The sequence below is a fragment of the Eurytemora carolleeae genome, unplaced genomic scaffold, assembly GCF_000591075.1.
Source record: "Eurytemora carolleeae unplaced genomic scaffold, Eaff_2.0 scaffold359, whole genome shotgun sequence".
NCBI lineage: Eukaryota > Metazoa > Arthropoda > Copepoda > Calanoida > Temoridae > Eurytemora > Eurytemora carolleeae.
The window spans coordinates 49186-65503 of record NW_019396374.1 but is presented as its reverse complement, the minus strand read 5'-3'; the positions used below and the strand labels follow the sequence as shown (position 1 = coordinate 65503).

The 16318-nt window shown below is 32.5% G+C and overlaps 1 protein-coding gene across 1 annotated transcript in view; it reads right to left on the bottom strand.

Moving 5' to 3' along the window:
- The window catches only part of LOC111701986 (RNA polymerase II subunit A C-terminal domain phosphatase-like), a 24041-nt gene that overhangs the window by 3221 nt on the left and 4502 nt on the right, over nt 1-16318 (bottom strand). Inside the window, 18 exon segments of the mRNA XM_023473495.1 lie at nt 282-409; nt 1363-1461; nt 3088-3193; nt 4091-4161; nt 4538-4622; nt 5061-5153; nt 5752-5805; nt 6780-6827; nt 7015-7077; nt 7653-7991; nt 9279-9356; nt 10325-10378; nt 11402-11504; nt 11999-12122; nt 12922-13031; nt 13716-13859; nt 14294-14373; nt 14912-14977. Of these exon segments, the coding sequence (XP_023329263.1) occupies nt 282-409; nt 1363-1461; nt 3088-3193; nt 4091-4161; nt 4538-4622; nt 5061-5153; nt 5752-5805; nt 6780-6827; nt 7015-7077; nt 7653-7991; nt 9279-9356; nt 10325-10378; nt 11402-11504; nt 11999-12122; nt 12922-13031; nt 13716-13859; nt 14294-14373; nt 14912-14977 (1845 nt within the window).

Genomic DNA, 16318 nt, shown 5'->3' with positions numbered 1-16318 from the left:
TGTAAACCATGCATGATTTGTGGAGGTCATTAGAGGTCATTAGAGGTCATTAGAGGTCATTAAAATTCAATTTGATTTTATTTTATGAATTTCGATCACTAATTAGGCGTGCACCCAAAAAATTGGAAGATTTGAACCAAAAATGAAGGCAGGGCCCCCCCCCCTACATCAAATGTGCCAACTCCACCATCCCCTTTTGTTTCTCATCGTAGTGGTTAAGTAGTTGAACCAAATGCAGCTAGTTCAATCGTGCCATTCATAAATTTCCATCTATGACCTACCTTTTCTGAGTCAGATTCTCCTGAAAGAATATCCTCGACTTCCCGATCCATTCCTTCAATATCCTCGGTAGAAAACGCCAGGAAGGGATCAGAGACAGTTTCTGATACACTCGGCAACCGTTGGAATACTAGACAAACCTTAAATTAATTCTATTGTACCTATAAAACAGCTTAGACTGTGCAGTGGGATCCTATACAACTGTAGATTATGAAGTCAACTGTTGGACTCAAGTAATGATTTAGAATACTAGACAAACCTTAGATTAATTCTATTGTACCTATAAAACAGCTGAGACTGTGCAGTGAATCCAATAAAACTGTAGATTTAGAAGTCAACTGTTAGACTCAAGTTATTATTTGGAATACTAGACAAACCTTAGATTAATTCTATTGTACCTATAAAACAGCTGAGACTGTGCAGTGAATCCTATAAAACTATAGATTAAGAAGTCAACTGTTAGAGTCAAGTAATGATTTATATAAGTCATTGAACTTAAAACAACAATTATCCAGTGTACAATGTACATAGACCCATTAAAATTAAAATTAAAGCTAAAGTTTAAATCTTTAAGAAAATGCTGTCCATGAGTGACGCTCATTCTGCTTAACTTTCCAAATGTATCTTGAAGTTGTCATACATCGATTCGGTCTTTGGGATGGAAATTTGAGATAAATTATGCCTTTTAATGTCGTCTTAACTGTAGCGCACAAAACTCACATATATTGGCTCGCAGTGTGCCACCAGTATTGAAATCTCCTAGATCTAATATCTAGCATTACAATCTGCTGGAATCTAGCATTTAGCATCTATCGTTGAAATTTTATTTAATATAGCATCTATCACTGCAGTCTATCATTGAAATATTTAGAATCTAGCATCTTATATCATTAAAATCTTCTATAATCTAGCATCTATCATGAAATCTGCTGGAATCTGGCATTTCTCATTAAAATCTTCTAGAATCTAGCATCTATCATGAAGTCTTCTAGATTCTAGCGGACCTTTCATTTAAATCTGTTGAATCAAGAATCTAGCAATGACATCTTCTAGAATCTCGCATCTAGTCTATGTATCTGTTACCTGGATTTTCCAAGTCTATATCCTTGCATCTCTCCGAAAAAGCAATCTCAGGACTTGAGCAGTGAGCTGGAGGTTGCCGCGTCACATTACTGCTCTTACCTAAAATACAACTTGAAATTATTATCTGTATAATAAAGCTCTTCGCTCATATGTATATGTAAGCTATAGCTAGGGTTAACATAGGCTAAAAACCCGAATTTTTTGAAATACTTAGGTTCTACTTTCGTAGAAGGCATTAGAAGAATTAAAACCATTCAAAAATAACATTTTTTTTCTTTCAAAACTAAATTATTTTCTTCAAAACTCGAATAAAAATAATGTTTTTATATTTCCACGGGTAACGACGGGCAATTCAGCTAGTTATTACTCAAGGACAATCCAACAATCAACGAACAAGATCAGTACTCCCGGCCCCCAGCGGTCAACGCGATCCGTGAGGCCATAGGAGGGAGGAGGCAGACTTGTACCTTGTATCGCAGAATCATGCAGGTACAACTTTTCATTTAACCATTTTTTATTTATCTTTCATAAACTGTAGAGTGTAGATATATTATTGTTATATTGTTCTGGTTTCGCTTAGATACCATTTTTGGTAATAAAAAGCGATTCTTAAACTTGACATTTTTCACTATATATGCTCGACATTTTTCACATGATCATCGTAACTGTTCTTAAAAATATTTAAGGTTTTAGACTCTTTAATATAGTCTGGCAAACTGTTCCATGGGTTTATCACTCTCACATAAAAAGAGTTTTTTCTCATGTTAGAATTGAATTGCTTTACATTTAAATTAAAACTACAATTGGATTGTCTTGTCAGTATATTCGCTGTCTCGCATGTTCTGCTGAACCAAGAAGATTCATCAACATTATCATATCCATGTAGAATTTTCCAGGTCTGTATCAAATCACCACGAAGTGGTCTGGCCTCTAGAGAGGTCAAACCAACCTAAATCAATCTTTCCTCATATGTTTCACCTGCCAGACCTGACGTCATTCTTAGAGATATAACTTTGAGTTTAACTTACAACGGTTTATGATCAAAAATACATGAAACTTCTATTGTCATCTCTTTAAAATTTTATTTAAATTTTAGTTGCTATTTTGCTAGTTGCGCTTCCTGCTTCAGAACCGATAAAAGAAATCGCCAGATGTATAGTATATACACTTTTAAAAGAGAAAAAACGAGGACATCTTCTATATAATCGATCAAACAAAAGTTTAAAGGGTTTACCAGTTGTGAATCAGACATGCAATGGAAATCCCTTGAAATAAAATTAAGAAAGCTTTTACATTTTAAAAAGAGCAAGAGGGGTATATATTTTAATAAAAAATCTTAACCCCCCCCCCCAACCCACCCCTTCAGTTTAAAATTATTATTTCTCCAGATATTAGTAGTTTTAAGTTGGGAGATAGTGTGCTCCCTATATTAATGTTAAATACATCTTAAAACAATCTTAAGAGCTTTTTAACAGATATTCTTAAAATACGGCTTCAAATGATGTGTTATTATGGTTGATGGGGGGGGGGGGGGGGGGTTATTTCTAAATCTAGATAATTCTAGATGTGTAGCACTTTAACTTATGATTCCAGAGAGAAACTAATCCTTATTTAAGGATAGTAGAGGATTGAAACAAATATTTAGAACGTAGAACTATAGTTTTGGTCTAGATGAATATTGAAGTTATGAAACATAAAATCTATTAAAATGAGGGAGAAAATTACCAAGAGGAAATAATCTCTCGTCCACTCTCTCCCATCGTTCTGCGCATGCCCAAAGCCAGTCCGGGGTTACAATACATACATCACCCTTCTTCTTTGCATCATTTATCTAAACAAAATTCATTGAAAAAACATGTTTATTCAGTCGTCATCGTATATAACAAAACAATGAAGACGACTTTTGATTTCTACCAAGGTTTTAAGCAGCATGGATGAACGAAAACATGGAAACAAAGAAACGCTGTCAATGAACCGCTTCTCTTTGTTTAAAATTGTAATAAAAAAGCTTGATATAAACCATGCATGAGTCGGATTTGAATAATGGCGATCATTCAAAATGTTAAAGAAGAATGATTTGCTTTGAGATGCATAGCATTTAGGTCAAAAAGATGACTTTAATGATTTTTTTTTAATGCAACACATATTTATTTTGTCAACCCCCAGTCTAAATGTTGTAACTATTCCTTTATAGCAGACTAGAATTGTTAAAATAACGGATAACAGTCTTTAATTCACGCACCATTTAAAAAAACTTTTGTTCAACGCGTATCATAAACCTATTCATTTATGCTAAATAATTAAAATAAGTTCTATTTTTAGGCAAAACGAAAAAATAGAAAAAAATAAAGGTAAAAAATAGATAATCACTATAACTACTTTATTTAATTTAATACTACCCCAGNCCCCCAATCCACGGAAAAATCTTGGTGTCTGTATCCAATAAACGTCAAAAGGGATGAACCAATACAGCCGGAATGTTTTGTGACAACCCACATGACCCCAGAGAAGGTTTATGGATGGGTTAAAAAATTAAGCCTGGAAAATAATGTCGACATTTTTATCTTAAAAAATTCGCAAATTTGGACATAAAAATCCGCAAAATACGATGTACATACATAGAAAAATGTCAGCTTGACGAGCAACGTTTCACAGCAAAAATTGTTCCTAGAAAAGGGGCCCGAAGCGTCGAACGTAAATAAAAATTTGAAAAAAAATTCTACTGTACCTTAGCAGTTCCCAGCCTAGCTGCCACCAGGTGAGTTGTTTTACTGTTTAGGTTTGGGTACACGCTAGCTCCTGTATTACAAGGTTAAAGAGACTAACTGTACTGTACAAAGTTGTATAAAACTAGTTTGGGAGGGTTTGAGATTTGCACAACTTTCAGCGGTAAATGTTTTCACGAAACTGTGAAAAAAGGTTTGAATTAATAAAATTGAGAATAACTTTTTACTTCACGAACAAACTTAACTCCTTGTGTTTAAAAATTCATGAACTTTAAACCCGAGGTGTTCACAGAGGGTTCCTCTAGTTCAGTAAAATCTATGATTCTTAGGGGGTTTTCAGGCCCCAACGGGAGCTGAGGCCTCCGCCCCCACCTAGAAATGAAAAAAAATCCTCCTCCTAGACAAATACCTGCGTACGCCCCTGCTTTAAATTTAATTTAGATATTTACCTAATGATTTAGCGAGCAGGAATGGTTTGGATTTCTCTAAAGGTACTTGTGTTGGAACTATGCCAGAGAAAACCAGGGACATTCCCTTTAAATATAAAGTTTGCAATAATTGTCTGGAATTTGGTTTAAAACCATATTTTAGTCAGTCTTGGGAAATTTAAACTTTTAAAAAGTTATTACAGGGTTACCCACAAAAGGATGAGACTTCAGAGACGATTCATTTTTATGATTCCCTGCAACTGTAAACTTATTTCTTTTTTTGCATACTAAAATAAAATATGAAAAGAATTTACTCAAAGTAGAAGACTTAATTTAAACTCGGGATCGTCTCATCCTATGTGTGTAACCCTATACACACTAAGTTTAAAACAGTTTTTTAAGCAATGAAAACCATAAACGAGTGGACATCTCGTAGACCTCTTTTACTTTTAATTACTGAGAATTTTGTGAAAGAGATTTGACAAACTACTAGATGACAAAGATGACAGATAATCTACAGTTTTTTGGTTCTCACTGTATCTACCTGGAGAACTTTCCGCTTGACATATGGAATAACAGTTTTAAGGTCAGGTACTTCACTTTCACCAGGCATCTGGTCGTACAGGTCATAGTAGGCCTATCAGTATCATTATCAAAATTATTCATAATAGGCTTATCAGTATCGTTTTTAACAAAAGGTCTTTTCACTTTTCACAATCTTTTTATCGTAACTTTTTTATTTTCATAATAATAAATTGACTTTGTAATTCAGTAAACATTCAGTTATATTAAATAAATTAAATAAATTTTCTTTAAAAAGGGGTTGTTAAGAAATATTTAGAAATAAGGCGGAAAACGGACAATTAATTATAAACATTAATAAAAAATGAAGAAAAAAAAAAATAAAAAAAACATTACAGATTTAAACAATTGTGTGGAGTACTGGGTTGGCATGAAAAAACCCAGCCCAAAAGAAAAACCCACAAAAAAAAAATAAAATAAAACCCACTGGGCTGGTTTTTGTGGAAAAAAACACGGTTTTTTTCCAACCCTGGTGGAGTATTATTTATCTTATATATAAATATCTAAATTTAAGTTTACATGCTTAATCTCCCAATTAAAGTTAACCATGCCCATTGACCAACACGGAATATCTCAGAGGAATTAAACTAATAGAACATGGTTTTCATATGATGGAGATCAAGTCAGAACACAAAATGTTTAGCTCAGCTCACCTTGTGGCAAGTTTTGAGGATATCTTCCAGATAATGAAGATAGTCATCAGGGTCCTAAACAACATTAAAATTGATAATAATTTACCCTAAGACTTTTTTTGTTTTTGTATGTTAACTTGGGGACAATATTCATTTTTTTCAGAGGAAAATAAATAAACTTTTGGATAACAGTTTCAGAAAGGATTAAAATCTTGCCTTTAATGTCCAATTATTCCGTTTTCCTCAGAGCATTAAAAACAATAAAAAAAGATCAAATTACGTCAAACAAAGGATTTTATTAAGAAAAGAAAAAAAGATAATTAGTTTCTTCCAAACCAATAAAAAATATTCAAGGATAAATGTCGGATAATTTATCAAATTACTTGTTTACACAATCATTTAATCAATTGTCATACTTTATTTCTCAGTCTGTTTGTTTGTAACCAAATAACATCATAACGGCTGAACCGATCGGGTCCAAATTTTTATGGCAACTCATATGACCCCCATGGAAGGTTTACGGATCGTCGAGATTGAGCAATTTTGCCCAGACAAAAAATGCGAAAAATCCACTAACTTGGAGAAGATTAAAAATGACCACTTTCAGAGCGATGTTTCAAAATTAACATTGTCAATTTGTTATTCATAAATGGGCTAAACATGCGTCACAAGTGTACTTAATTTCAAGCTTTGGATTGTCTGATTTATAAAGAAACTTTAAACTTTTATTTGATCAATAATGTGGAAGACGTCGTTGTTTTTTAACCTTAAACATTATTTCTATTCTCACAATTTTCTACTTTTTTTATTTGGTATGACATCTGCAATTCACTTTCACAATTGAAAATGACCATTTTTAAACATAGAAATCATGGACATTTCATAAAAAAGTGGATATCTGATTCATTTTTGATCAGACGCTAAGCTTAAGAGTGCCCTGGCCCTTATTAATAACAAGGACACCAACTTTAAATCGTTTCCCATATAATTATTATTTTAAGAAGGGGGAATATCAAGAATATTTGAACCTCAAAGAACATACTAAATACCTCAATGTCGAGTAAATCCTTTGATGAATCTTCTTCTTCATCAGACATTTTGTACTCAATCTCATATAAAAAATATTTAGTAAAACCGAATTCTGGATGATTTATTACATAAAATTCCAGATGTAACTTAATGGATGAATTTTCTTGTTAATACCGATCGATTTGTTATGGGAAGTTAGTCCAGAAATCAGCATACAATTCTTGAAATTCCATAAGATATCATAATAATATTGACCTGTTTACCCATACTGTCCTTGCTATCTTCACTGTCACTCATCTCAAGATCATGATTAACCTCCTAGATCAATGAATCACTGAATCAATGAATCAATGAATCAATGAATCAATGAACCAATGAACCAATGAACCAATGAATCAATGAATCAATGAATCAATGAATCAATGAATCAATGAATCAATGAATCAATGAACCAATGAAAGGATGAATCAATGAATCAATGAATCAATGAATCAATGAATCAATGAATCAATGAACCAATGAACCAATGAACCAATGAACCAATGAATCAATGAATCAATGAATCAATGAACCAATGAATCAATGAATCAAATCAATGAATCAATGAATTTATGAATCAAAGTATCAAAGTATCATTGAATGAATGAATGAATCAATCAATCAAAACCACCATTTTATTTTGGTCAAAAGTTGCATAACAGACATTTTATTATCCTAAACGTTCATAATGTTCTTGTTTTCAGAGGCTTTTTTAAATACCTAAGAATTATTTTCGATCAATTCATAACCTTTAATGACATCAATATCGGGCAAATGTTCAAAAAAAATTGGTTACTTTTAAATTTAAAATATTTTAAAAATCAGAGATTACAGAAAATATTTAAAATGCTGACCTCGACAGAATTATCTTTCTTACTCTTCTCTACGTCTGTGTTTTCTTCCAGGCTTTTATCGTCTTTACTCTTTTCTACGTCTTTGCTCTCTGCTACATCATTGCTCTTTTCTCTGTCTTTGCTCACGGCTACGTCTTTGCTCTTATCTCCGTCTTTGCTCTGTTCTCCGTCTTTGTTCTGTTCTCCGTCTTTGTTCTGTTCTCCATCTTTGCTCTGTTCTCCGTCTTTGTTCTGTTCTCCGTCTTTGCTTTTCTTAGTCACAGTTCCATTTGTAGTGGCATGATTGGAAGATTCATCAAGCATAGGCATATCAATACTCTCACGGCGCACATCAGTCTTCTAAAAAAAATATCTTTAGACAAAAGGTCTCTGTTATCTCTGATTTGTTCATTTAAAGGGGCATTTTTAGACAAAAGGTGTCTTAAATCTGCGATTTTAAGTGAACGCCCATTAAAACAGGATATTCCCAAAATGTTACCCCTGAAACCTTAATATAATCAATCATGGGGATAAATCGTTGTTTTTCTAGCTTCAAGTGTTTAATTCTGACTAGATCATCCATTGTTTCTGTGGCAGACATCCGCATTATACAGCAAGTAACGTTTATCAAAAAAAATTTAAATTCAATTTTCAAAGAAAAAAACATGGAAATATCATTTATTCTTACAAAGCCTTACGGGTACCGCGCGTGCTAAGAGATATTGAAAAAGAAAGTTTTTCCAAGAGGCCGAATTTAACGAATCTAAACCGCATTGCTGAACCGCAAAAAAATCGATTACAATTGAGCGCCGGCTTATCTCGTAATTTCAGGTTTTTCTTCTTGTCATTGTTTCTCTCCTTTTTCATTTATTTCTTTTTCTTCTGTTGACCGTCCCCGATTCTAATAATTTAAAAAAAACAATTTTGTCGAAACCAGCATTTTTTGAATACTCACTCTACTCAAATGTAATTGTGTTTACTAGTGTTCTGTGTTGCCATAACCAGGAATGTGTCAGCTAGAAAGTTGATCGGCTTGAAAGTGCAGGCAGGGAAGTGGGTGGGTAGGGGTTTAGACAATTGTTCCTTTATTTTGTACTTTTGAGTTGTATCAAAGTTCTAGGCCTGCACTGAAGACCTATTCAACCAAACTATTAAAGTAAGAGTTTATTAATTAATAAGTTTATCAGTTTCGCATGGTGGTCTTAAAAATTGTGCCCACAACATCTGTCTACAGAAATCAATTCCAAATGCTGTTTGCGACAAATAGGTAGGGTTGAGATGGAGAAGTTGGAAGTGGAGTAGGTCAGGAAGGGAGAGTATCGAGCGACTCCCATAGAAGATCCCTACTTTCCTCTGGTTTTAGAGTGTTTCCAACTTGTGCGGAATTTTAGATTGTGTTACCCATGTTTTATTCCAGTCAGGGCTCCCCGGCTGCGCAGACACTAGGCAGCTGTAGAGGAGAACCTGACTCTCTCAAGGTCAGACAGCAACTGTGTTGATGTTAATATATTTCAATTGTTCTAATTGTTCCAAATGGAGTTGTTTGAGGGCCCTATAGAATAATGTCTAAAGTATTACTACAATTTTCGCCATACCCCGTTAACTGCTGATATTAATTAGTTCTCAAAATACAAAGTTTAAACTTACTTCCTCTGTTGGGTCGTCTTCACTGCTTGAATCTTCATCTTTATCAGGAACAGTCTCTTTAGTCTTCGGCAAACAGTTCTAGACAATTAATTTTTTAAGGTCAGAAGTGCTAAAAATTAGATTGGAACCCACACCCCTTAATATATTTTAATAACCTCGCATAATTTTACAAAATAAATAGAAAGTTACGCGTGGTTGCCAACAACTATGAGGAGGGGGAGGGGATTAAACTCAGAATTAGATGTTACCAGTTTATACAATATACAATAACCACATCATCCCCTTGACCGATTTACTTAAAGTTTTGTTTGGGGAACTTGGGAGAACCATGGTAATATTCTTGGCTTCGTTAGAGAATAAGTTGAGTGGATCGATTTAAACAGCAAATACTTTAATTCCAGGTAAAATCGACAAAGTGCGGGTAAACGGCGGGAGTTGTATTATAAAACAAACATTAACCCATTAGTGACGAGACCATTAACTATTAGTAAAGTTGTTTTAGAAGGATCTGGCCATAACAAAACTTGATTGTACAAATGAAAAAACGATATAAAATTAAATTAAAAATTTTTTTTGTACAGGGTGACCTGTGAAACATGAAAATCTAAAAAACTTTGGTAATTCATAATTATTTAATTATCTTCCAAATTTTACTTTTCGTGTTTTAGTTATTTAGATCTTTAACAGAAGTTTCCAAAAATGTCTTAAGATTTTTTCTAGCAAAAAAATTGACAATTTTATAGATTCAAAACTAAATTACACGGGGTTTTTTGGTTTTCTTCCGAATTCAAAATCTTGTATTTTTGGGTTTTTTAAAATTGAAAATAAAAATAAAAATATTAAGTTACATCAAATATAAAACAAGTTTTGAAAACAGGGAATCCTAAGGAAAGTGCAGGAAAAGACAGGACGACATTTAGTTTAAGAATAAAGGTACTTTAAAATAAAACCTCACCCGGTCAAAATTGACCTTCTCGTCACTAATGGGTTTTAAAAGAAGGAACAAATGTTGCTCATCAAATCATTTAACGAAAACACAAACAAACCTTTTTCTTGGTCTCTAACTTGTTAAAATCAATCCCCTCTTTCTCATCATTCTCCTGAAAAATATGAAAAAATAAAAATATTAGAAAGTACACGTCTAAAAGGCTCTTTACTTTAACAATAGAATAGGATTAAACAGAAAATCAGAGTAGATTTTTTAGAATTTGGAAATTCCATTTGCATTTAATTAAACAGCAAATCACAGGGATCAGAGTTTCACACTAAAAGGATAAGGCAACCTAACTAAGCTTTCAGTGCACTGCAAACTGCAGTACTCTGACTAAAGTCATAATGGGGTTTATTGGAGAATAAAGGGTAAGCAATAATGGCAAGGATCTGTCAACCAATATTCACTTCACCTATTTATTTAAATTGCTTCATTATCTCTCAGCTTTCATTTGATATATTATACCCCCCCCCCCCCCCGAAAAATACATGAATTCCACATCATGTGGTGAAACTTATTACTTTTCTCCTACTCTAATCTTATTATCCTTATATCTATGTAACCTGATGTCATGGATCTATGATATCACTAACTATGAACTTTTCTAGATCATTTATCAAGGGCGTATACAGGGGGGCAGGGGCGGCAGTACCCCTTAGACCTGTAAAGGGGGCGTAATCCCCCCTAAAACTCAGAGCTATCACACATGTAAATGAATGAAGAGCTTTATTATATAGATTACAATTGTACTCAGTTTTTTATATAATTTTTTCCTCTTATAGAATTCAAGTTTAAGCTAAGTTTTCCATTTTCAAAAATGTCTTTTACTATCTCTAGTAATTCTAACATAACAATATAATAAAATGTTTATTTTTTAGAAGCATGTTTTTTTTTGCTAGTTCTGATGGTAGTCTGGGTATTCAACATGTATTGTGTACCTTTAAAATCAGAGATTTTAAATTTACAGTTCAAATTTAGCCCCCTCCCCCCCCCCTAGAAGCTTCTAGGTGGGGGACAAAAAAATTTGTTGTGCAAATTTGCCTCCCCCCCCCTTAATTTATTTCTGTTACTTATTCAAAGTTTGAAATGTCAAGGCTTACACAATTAGATTGCATAAAGTATTGCATTTCACCTTTTTAGAGAGTCCAGGTGGGGCGTTGATATCTCCAGTGTGTTGGAAGAAATGATATGGTTTAACATGAACCAGGTTAGGAGCAAAGTTCCATACATCCTCCCTAATATAAAAAATATATAGGACTAGGATATGGTTTAACATAAACCAGATTAGGAGCAAAATTTCATACATTCTCTCTAATATAAACAATATATAGAACTAGGATATGGTTTACATAAACCAGGTTAGGAGGAAAGTTCCATACATCCTCCCTAATATAAACAATATATAGGACTAGGATATGGTGTAAATAAACTAGGTTAGGAGCAAAATTTTATACATCCTCCCTAATACAATCAATGTCTCTTCAAGTAAAGAAGCAACCAATATCTTTTAAATCCGGTGACCAAAAAATAAAGCAATGCAACGCAACAAGAAGGATGGGGGGGGGGGTGGTTGTTTCAACCATCCATGTGGACTGTGGAGTTAATAAACGATCTAATTAAAGACCTCATGCACGATCTGATGAACGATCTAATGTACGATCTCAAAAACGATCTTATTAACAATCTCATAAAAAATTGATGATCAACGACAGAATAAAATCTCACAAACCTGTCATCAATGATACAGACCATACTGTCCCCACAGGGGAACAGAGCTGACATATTTGCAGTCTACAAAACGTTATTTTCACAAAACTATTTTAACATTTTATTTTGAAGATTGGGGAAAAAATCTGAATGCATTTGGGAAAAATATTTTTGAAGCAAAAAGGAGATGGTAGAACAAGAAAAAGATAAAAAAAAAAATATAAACCTTATTGGTAAAATTTTGTGTTTGGGATGTAATAGCATAATTGGTGGTTGAATGAACATGACAATTCAGGGGTAATTTTCATTGTGTCATATTTTCTTGAGAAATCGTTTATTCCCACCTCTTTTTGAAAATAAGTTTTTCCCCTCTAGAAGTTGGGCTTGTTTTTGAGGATTGCATTTGCTGCATTTTTTAACCTATGTGTCAATGATCAAAAATATTGCCTTAAGATGAAAAATTTATAATTTTTGTCCCAAAGCCCCAGTGGTGCACCAAATATGGCTTCCCCCCCCCCCCCCCTGCTTCATTTCAGATAAAAAACAATGTAAACAGATAAATATTTAACAATAAGATCTTATTAAGGGACTGTAAACGTAATTTTTAAGAGATATTCAATGTTAAGATGACAATGCCCGGTGCACAACTTAAAAACTTTGTCTGATCAAGTATGAATTAGACAGACATACTTATAATTTTGAAAACTGATTAATAATTATTTTCAATTGTGGTTTCTCTATAAAATGACTTGCTGTTCATTTAAACTGTAGTGTATATGGTAATAATCAGAATTTAACACCTTTAAACCTAGATAAACAATAACATCTTCCACATTATTGATAAGGGTTTAAAAGGTACCGTTGCAAATCTGGCATTGCCATCTTTGCATGGATGATCACTTAAGTTAACGCGTAACGTCCATTTCTATGCAACAAGCCGTTTACCTAAGTATGCAGCTATAGTGTGCGCGTACAGGCGAGCTCCGAACGTGCAAATATGAAACTCGTAAAGATGAGAGATATTCGACAGAAACTCTTTGGTCCGAGGTCGTATTCTGAAAAATGTATAATTAGAAATTATTAAGTGATTCCAGAATGTTCTATGTATTTGTGAAAATTAAAAACTTTTTGTGGTTAAGTAACAAAAATACAGCCCACACTTTCCCAGGAAGAGAAAATAATATTCAAAATAAAATATAAAACAATTAAAATCATTATTAAAAAAGATGAGAAAAAGCACGTAATTTAGCGAACGCGCATTTAATATAATTCACTTGTTTAGAAAGATATCCAATTAGGATTTCATAAGTATTAGTTTTACTTTTCAAAGATAGCTTTGGCCAGAGAAAAAGCTAATTTTGCTTCCAAATTTCCGGCCCAAATATAAGGTACATTTGGATAGACATTTCATGATTTTTGTCATAGTCAGGGATTTTAAATAATTTTCAATGAAAAAATTAAATTATACATAATTTAGCTCTTTGCTCGTATATATATATACTTATCATTTGTATATTTTAATGTATATTAGCTAAAGCTAACCAAGCAAACAAATTGAATGACATTTCATGGAGGAAACTCATGGTAACAGAGGATAAATAATTCAAACTTTTTAAAAATTGAATTTTTTCCCCAATAAATTGGATTTTTTCAGCTAGTGTAGTATAAAGTAGCAAATATATTTAATTTAAATTGTTCATATAGTTTCTATTTTAAGAATATTATCTTTTAATGAATACCTAGTATGATACCAGGGTGATCTTGAACCGTAGAGTTGGAAGTGATAAACATCTTTTATATTTGGAGGAATATTATCGTTGGTTGTGTGGATCAGGGTCTGATCCAGGTCTACCAGAAGAACCAGTTTACGTGACTTTAACAACCTTAATCAGTCAATCAATTAATTAATCAATCAATCAAGCAAGCAATCAATCAGGCAATTAATAAATCAGATAATAAATCAATCAATAAATCAAACAATCAAGACAATTAATTTCATTCAGAAAATTTAACAATCAAACAGACAATTAAACAGTCAATCAGACAGTTAATCAATCATCAGACCATTAATCAGTCAATCAGACACTTAATCAATAAATCAGACAATTTAACAATAAATCAGACAATTAATCTATCAATTGACCAGTCTGTAAATCTATATATCTAGAGAGTTGATAAATAATTCATTCTGTCAAAAAATTTATTAAATATTCGATTTATCAAACTGTTGATCACTGACAATAAGTAAATCTATTAGACAATTAATCAATATATCAGACAATTTAAAAATCATTGACAACCTCTAACTGTTGTTTACCTTTTCTGATCCTCCAGACCTAGACTTGCTGCCTCAGAGTTAGACACCTTTAATTCAGGTATTGAGTGCACCATAGATACCTAGAGGAATATATCAGCATTATCAACATTATCAACATTATCAACATTATCAACATTATCAACATTATCAACATTATCAACATTATCATCATTATCAACATTATCAACATTATCAACATTATCAACATTATCAACATTATCATCATTATCAACATTATCATCATTATCATCATTATCAACATTACCAACATTATCAACATTATCATCATTATCAACATTATCAACATTATCAACATTATCAACATTATCATCATTATCAACATTATCAACATTATCAACATTATCAACATTATCATTATTTTATCAATTATTATTATTATCATTTTTATCAACAAATATATGTAATGAAAATGCAAACGTCTGAAATAATGAAAAAGTGTAAAATGCAAAGATCCTGATAAATATTTGGCCCAGATTGAAGATGCAATGACTCCCCCCCCCCCTAGCTGTAAGACCTGTGTTTTAAAAAAGCTAGGACATAATTAAGGGCAGCACTTAATTCATTTATTATTTGAGATGGTATTTAATATATACTTACACTGGCAGCCATAGGTTCTCTTGTATCCTCATTTCTTAGATCTGCTCCACATTCCGCACACATATCCTTTATAATATTGGAATATATATATACATTATACATTCCGCACACATATCCATTATTATATTGTCATATATATATATATACATTCCGCATACATATCCTTTATAATATTGGAATAAATAGACTCAGCGCACATATCCTTTATAATATTGGAATATATATACATTCCGCACACATATCCTTTATAATATTGGAATATATATACATTCCGCACACATATCCTTTATAATATTGGAATATATATACATTCTGCGCACATATCCTTTATAATATTGGAATATTTATAGACTGAGTGCGCATATCCTTTAAAATATTGAAAAATATATAGACTCAGTGCACATATCCTTCATCGTTTTGGAATAAATAAACAGTCAGCGCACAATCCTTCATGAAATTGGAATTTATTTACACTTAGCACATATATCCTATATAATATTGAATTTTAACTGCACTCAGTGTACATATCCTTTATAATATTGTAATATATTGACTCAGTGCACATATCCTTTATTATATTGGATATACACTCAGTGCACATATCCTTTATTATATTGGATATAGACTCAGTGCACATATCCTTTATAATATTGGATATAGACTCAGTGCACATATCCTTTATTATTTTTGCTATAGACTCAGTGTACATATCCTTTATTATATTGGACATAGACTCAGTGCACATATCCTTTATTATATTGGATATAGACTCAGTGCACATATCCTTTATTATACTGGATATAGACGCAGTGACATATCCTTTATTATATTAGATATAGACTCAGTGCACATATCCTTTATTATATTGGATATAGACTCAGTGCACATATCATTTATTATATATGATAAAGACTCAGTTCACATATCCTTTACTATATTAGATATAGACTCAGTACACATATCCTTTACTATATTAGATATAGACTCAGTGCACATATCCTTTATCATATTGAAATTTAAATACTTTCAGCGCCTGTGTGGATTTGACCCTGAAAGTCACCAATAAATTCAAAGTTGAAAGACGACTTTCAATTCGTCTTGCTACTGTCATGTTTCGTGGGACACCCTTTAGATTCAGCATAATGCAAAATTAAGAATAATTAAAGGGGATGGTGGAGTTGGCACATTTGATGTAGGGGGGGGGGGCCCTGCCTTCATTTTTGGTTCAAATCTTCCAATTTTTTGGATGCACGCCTAATTAGGGTTCGAAATTCCTATAATGAAATCAAATTGAACTTTAATGACCTCTAATGACCTCTAATGACCTCTAATGACCTCCACAAATAGAAAATATTTCAACTATGGCTTAATGCATATCAAACGAAAGCTAGGAACCCAGGGAATCCA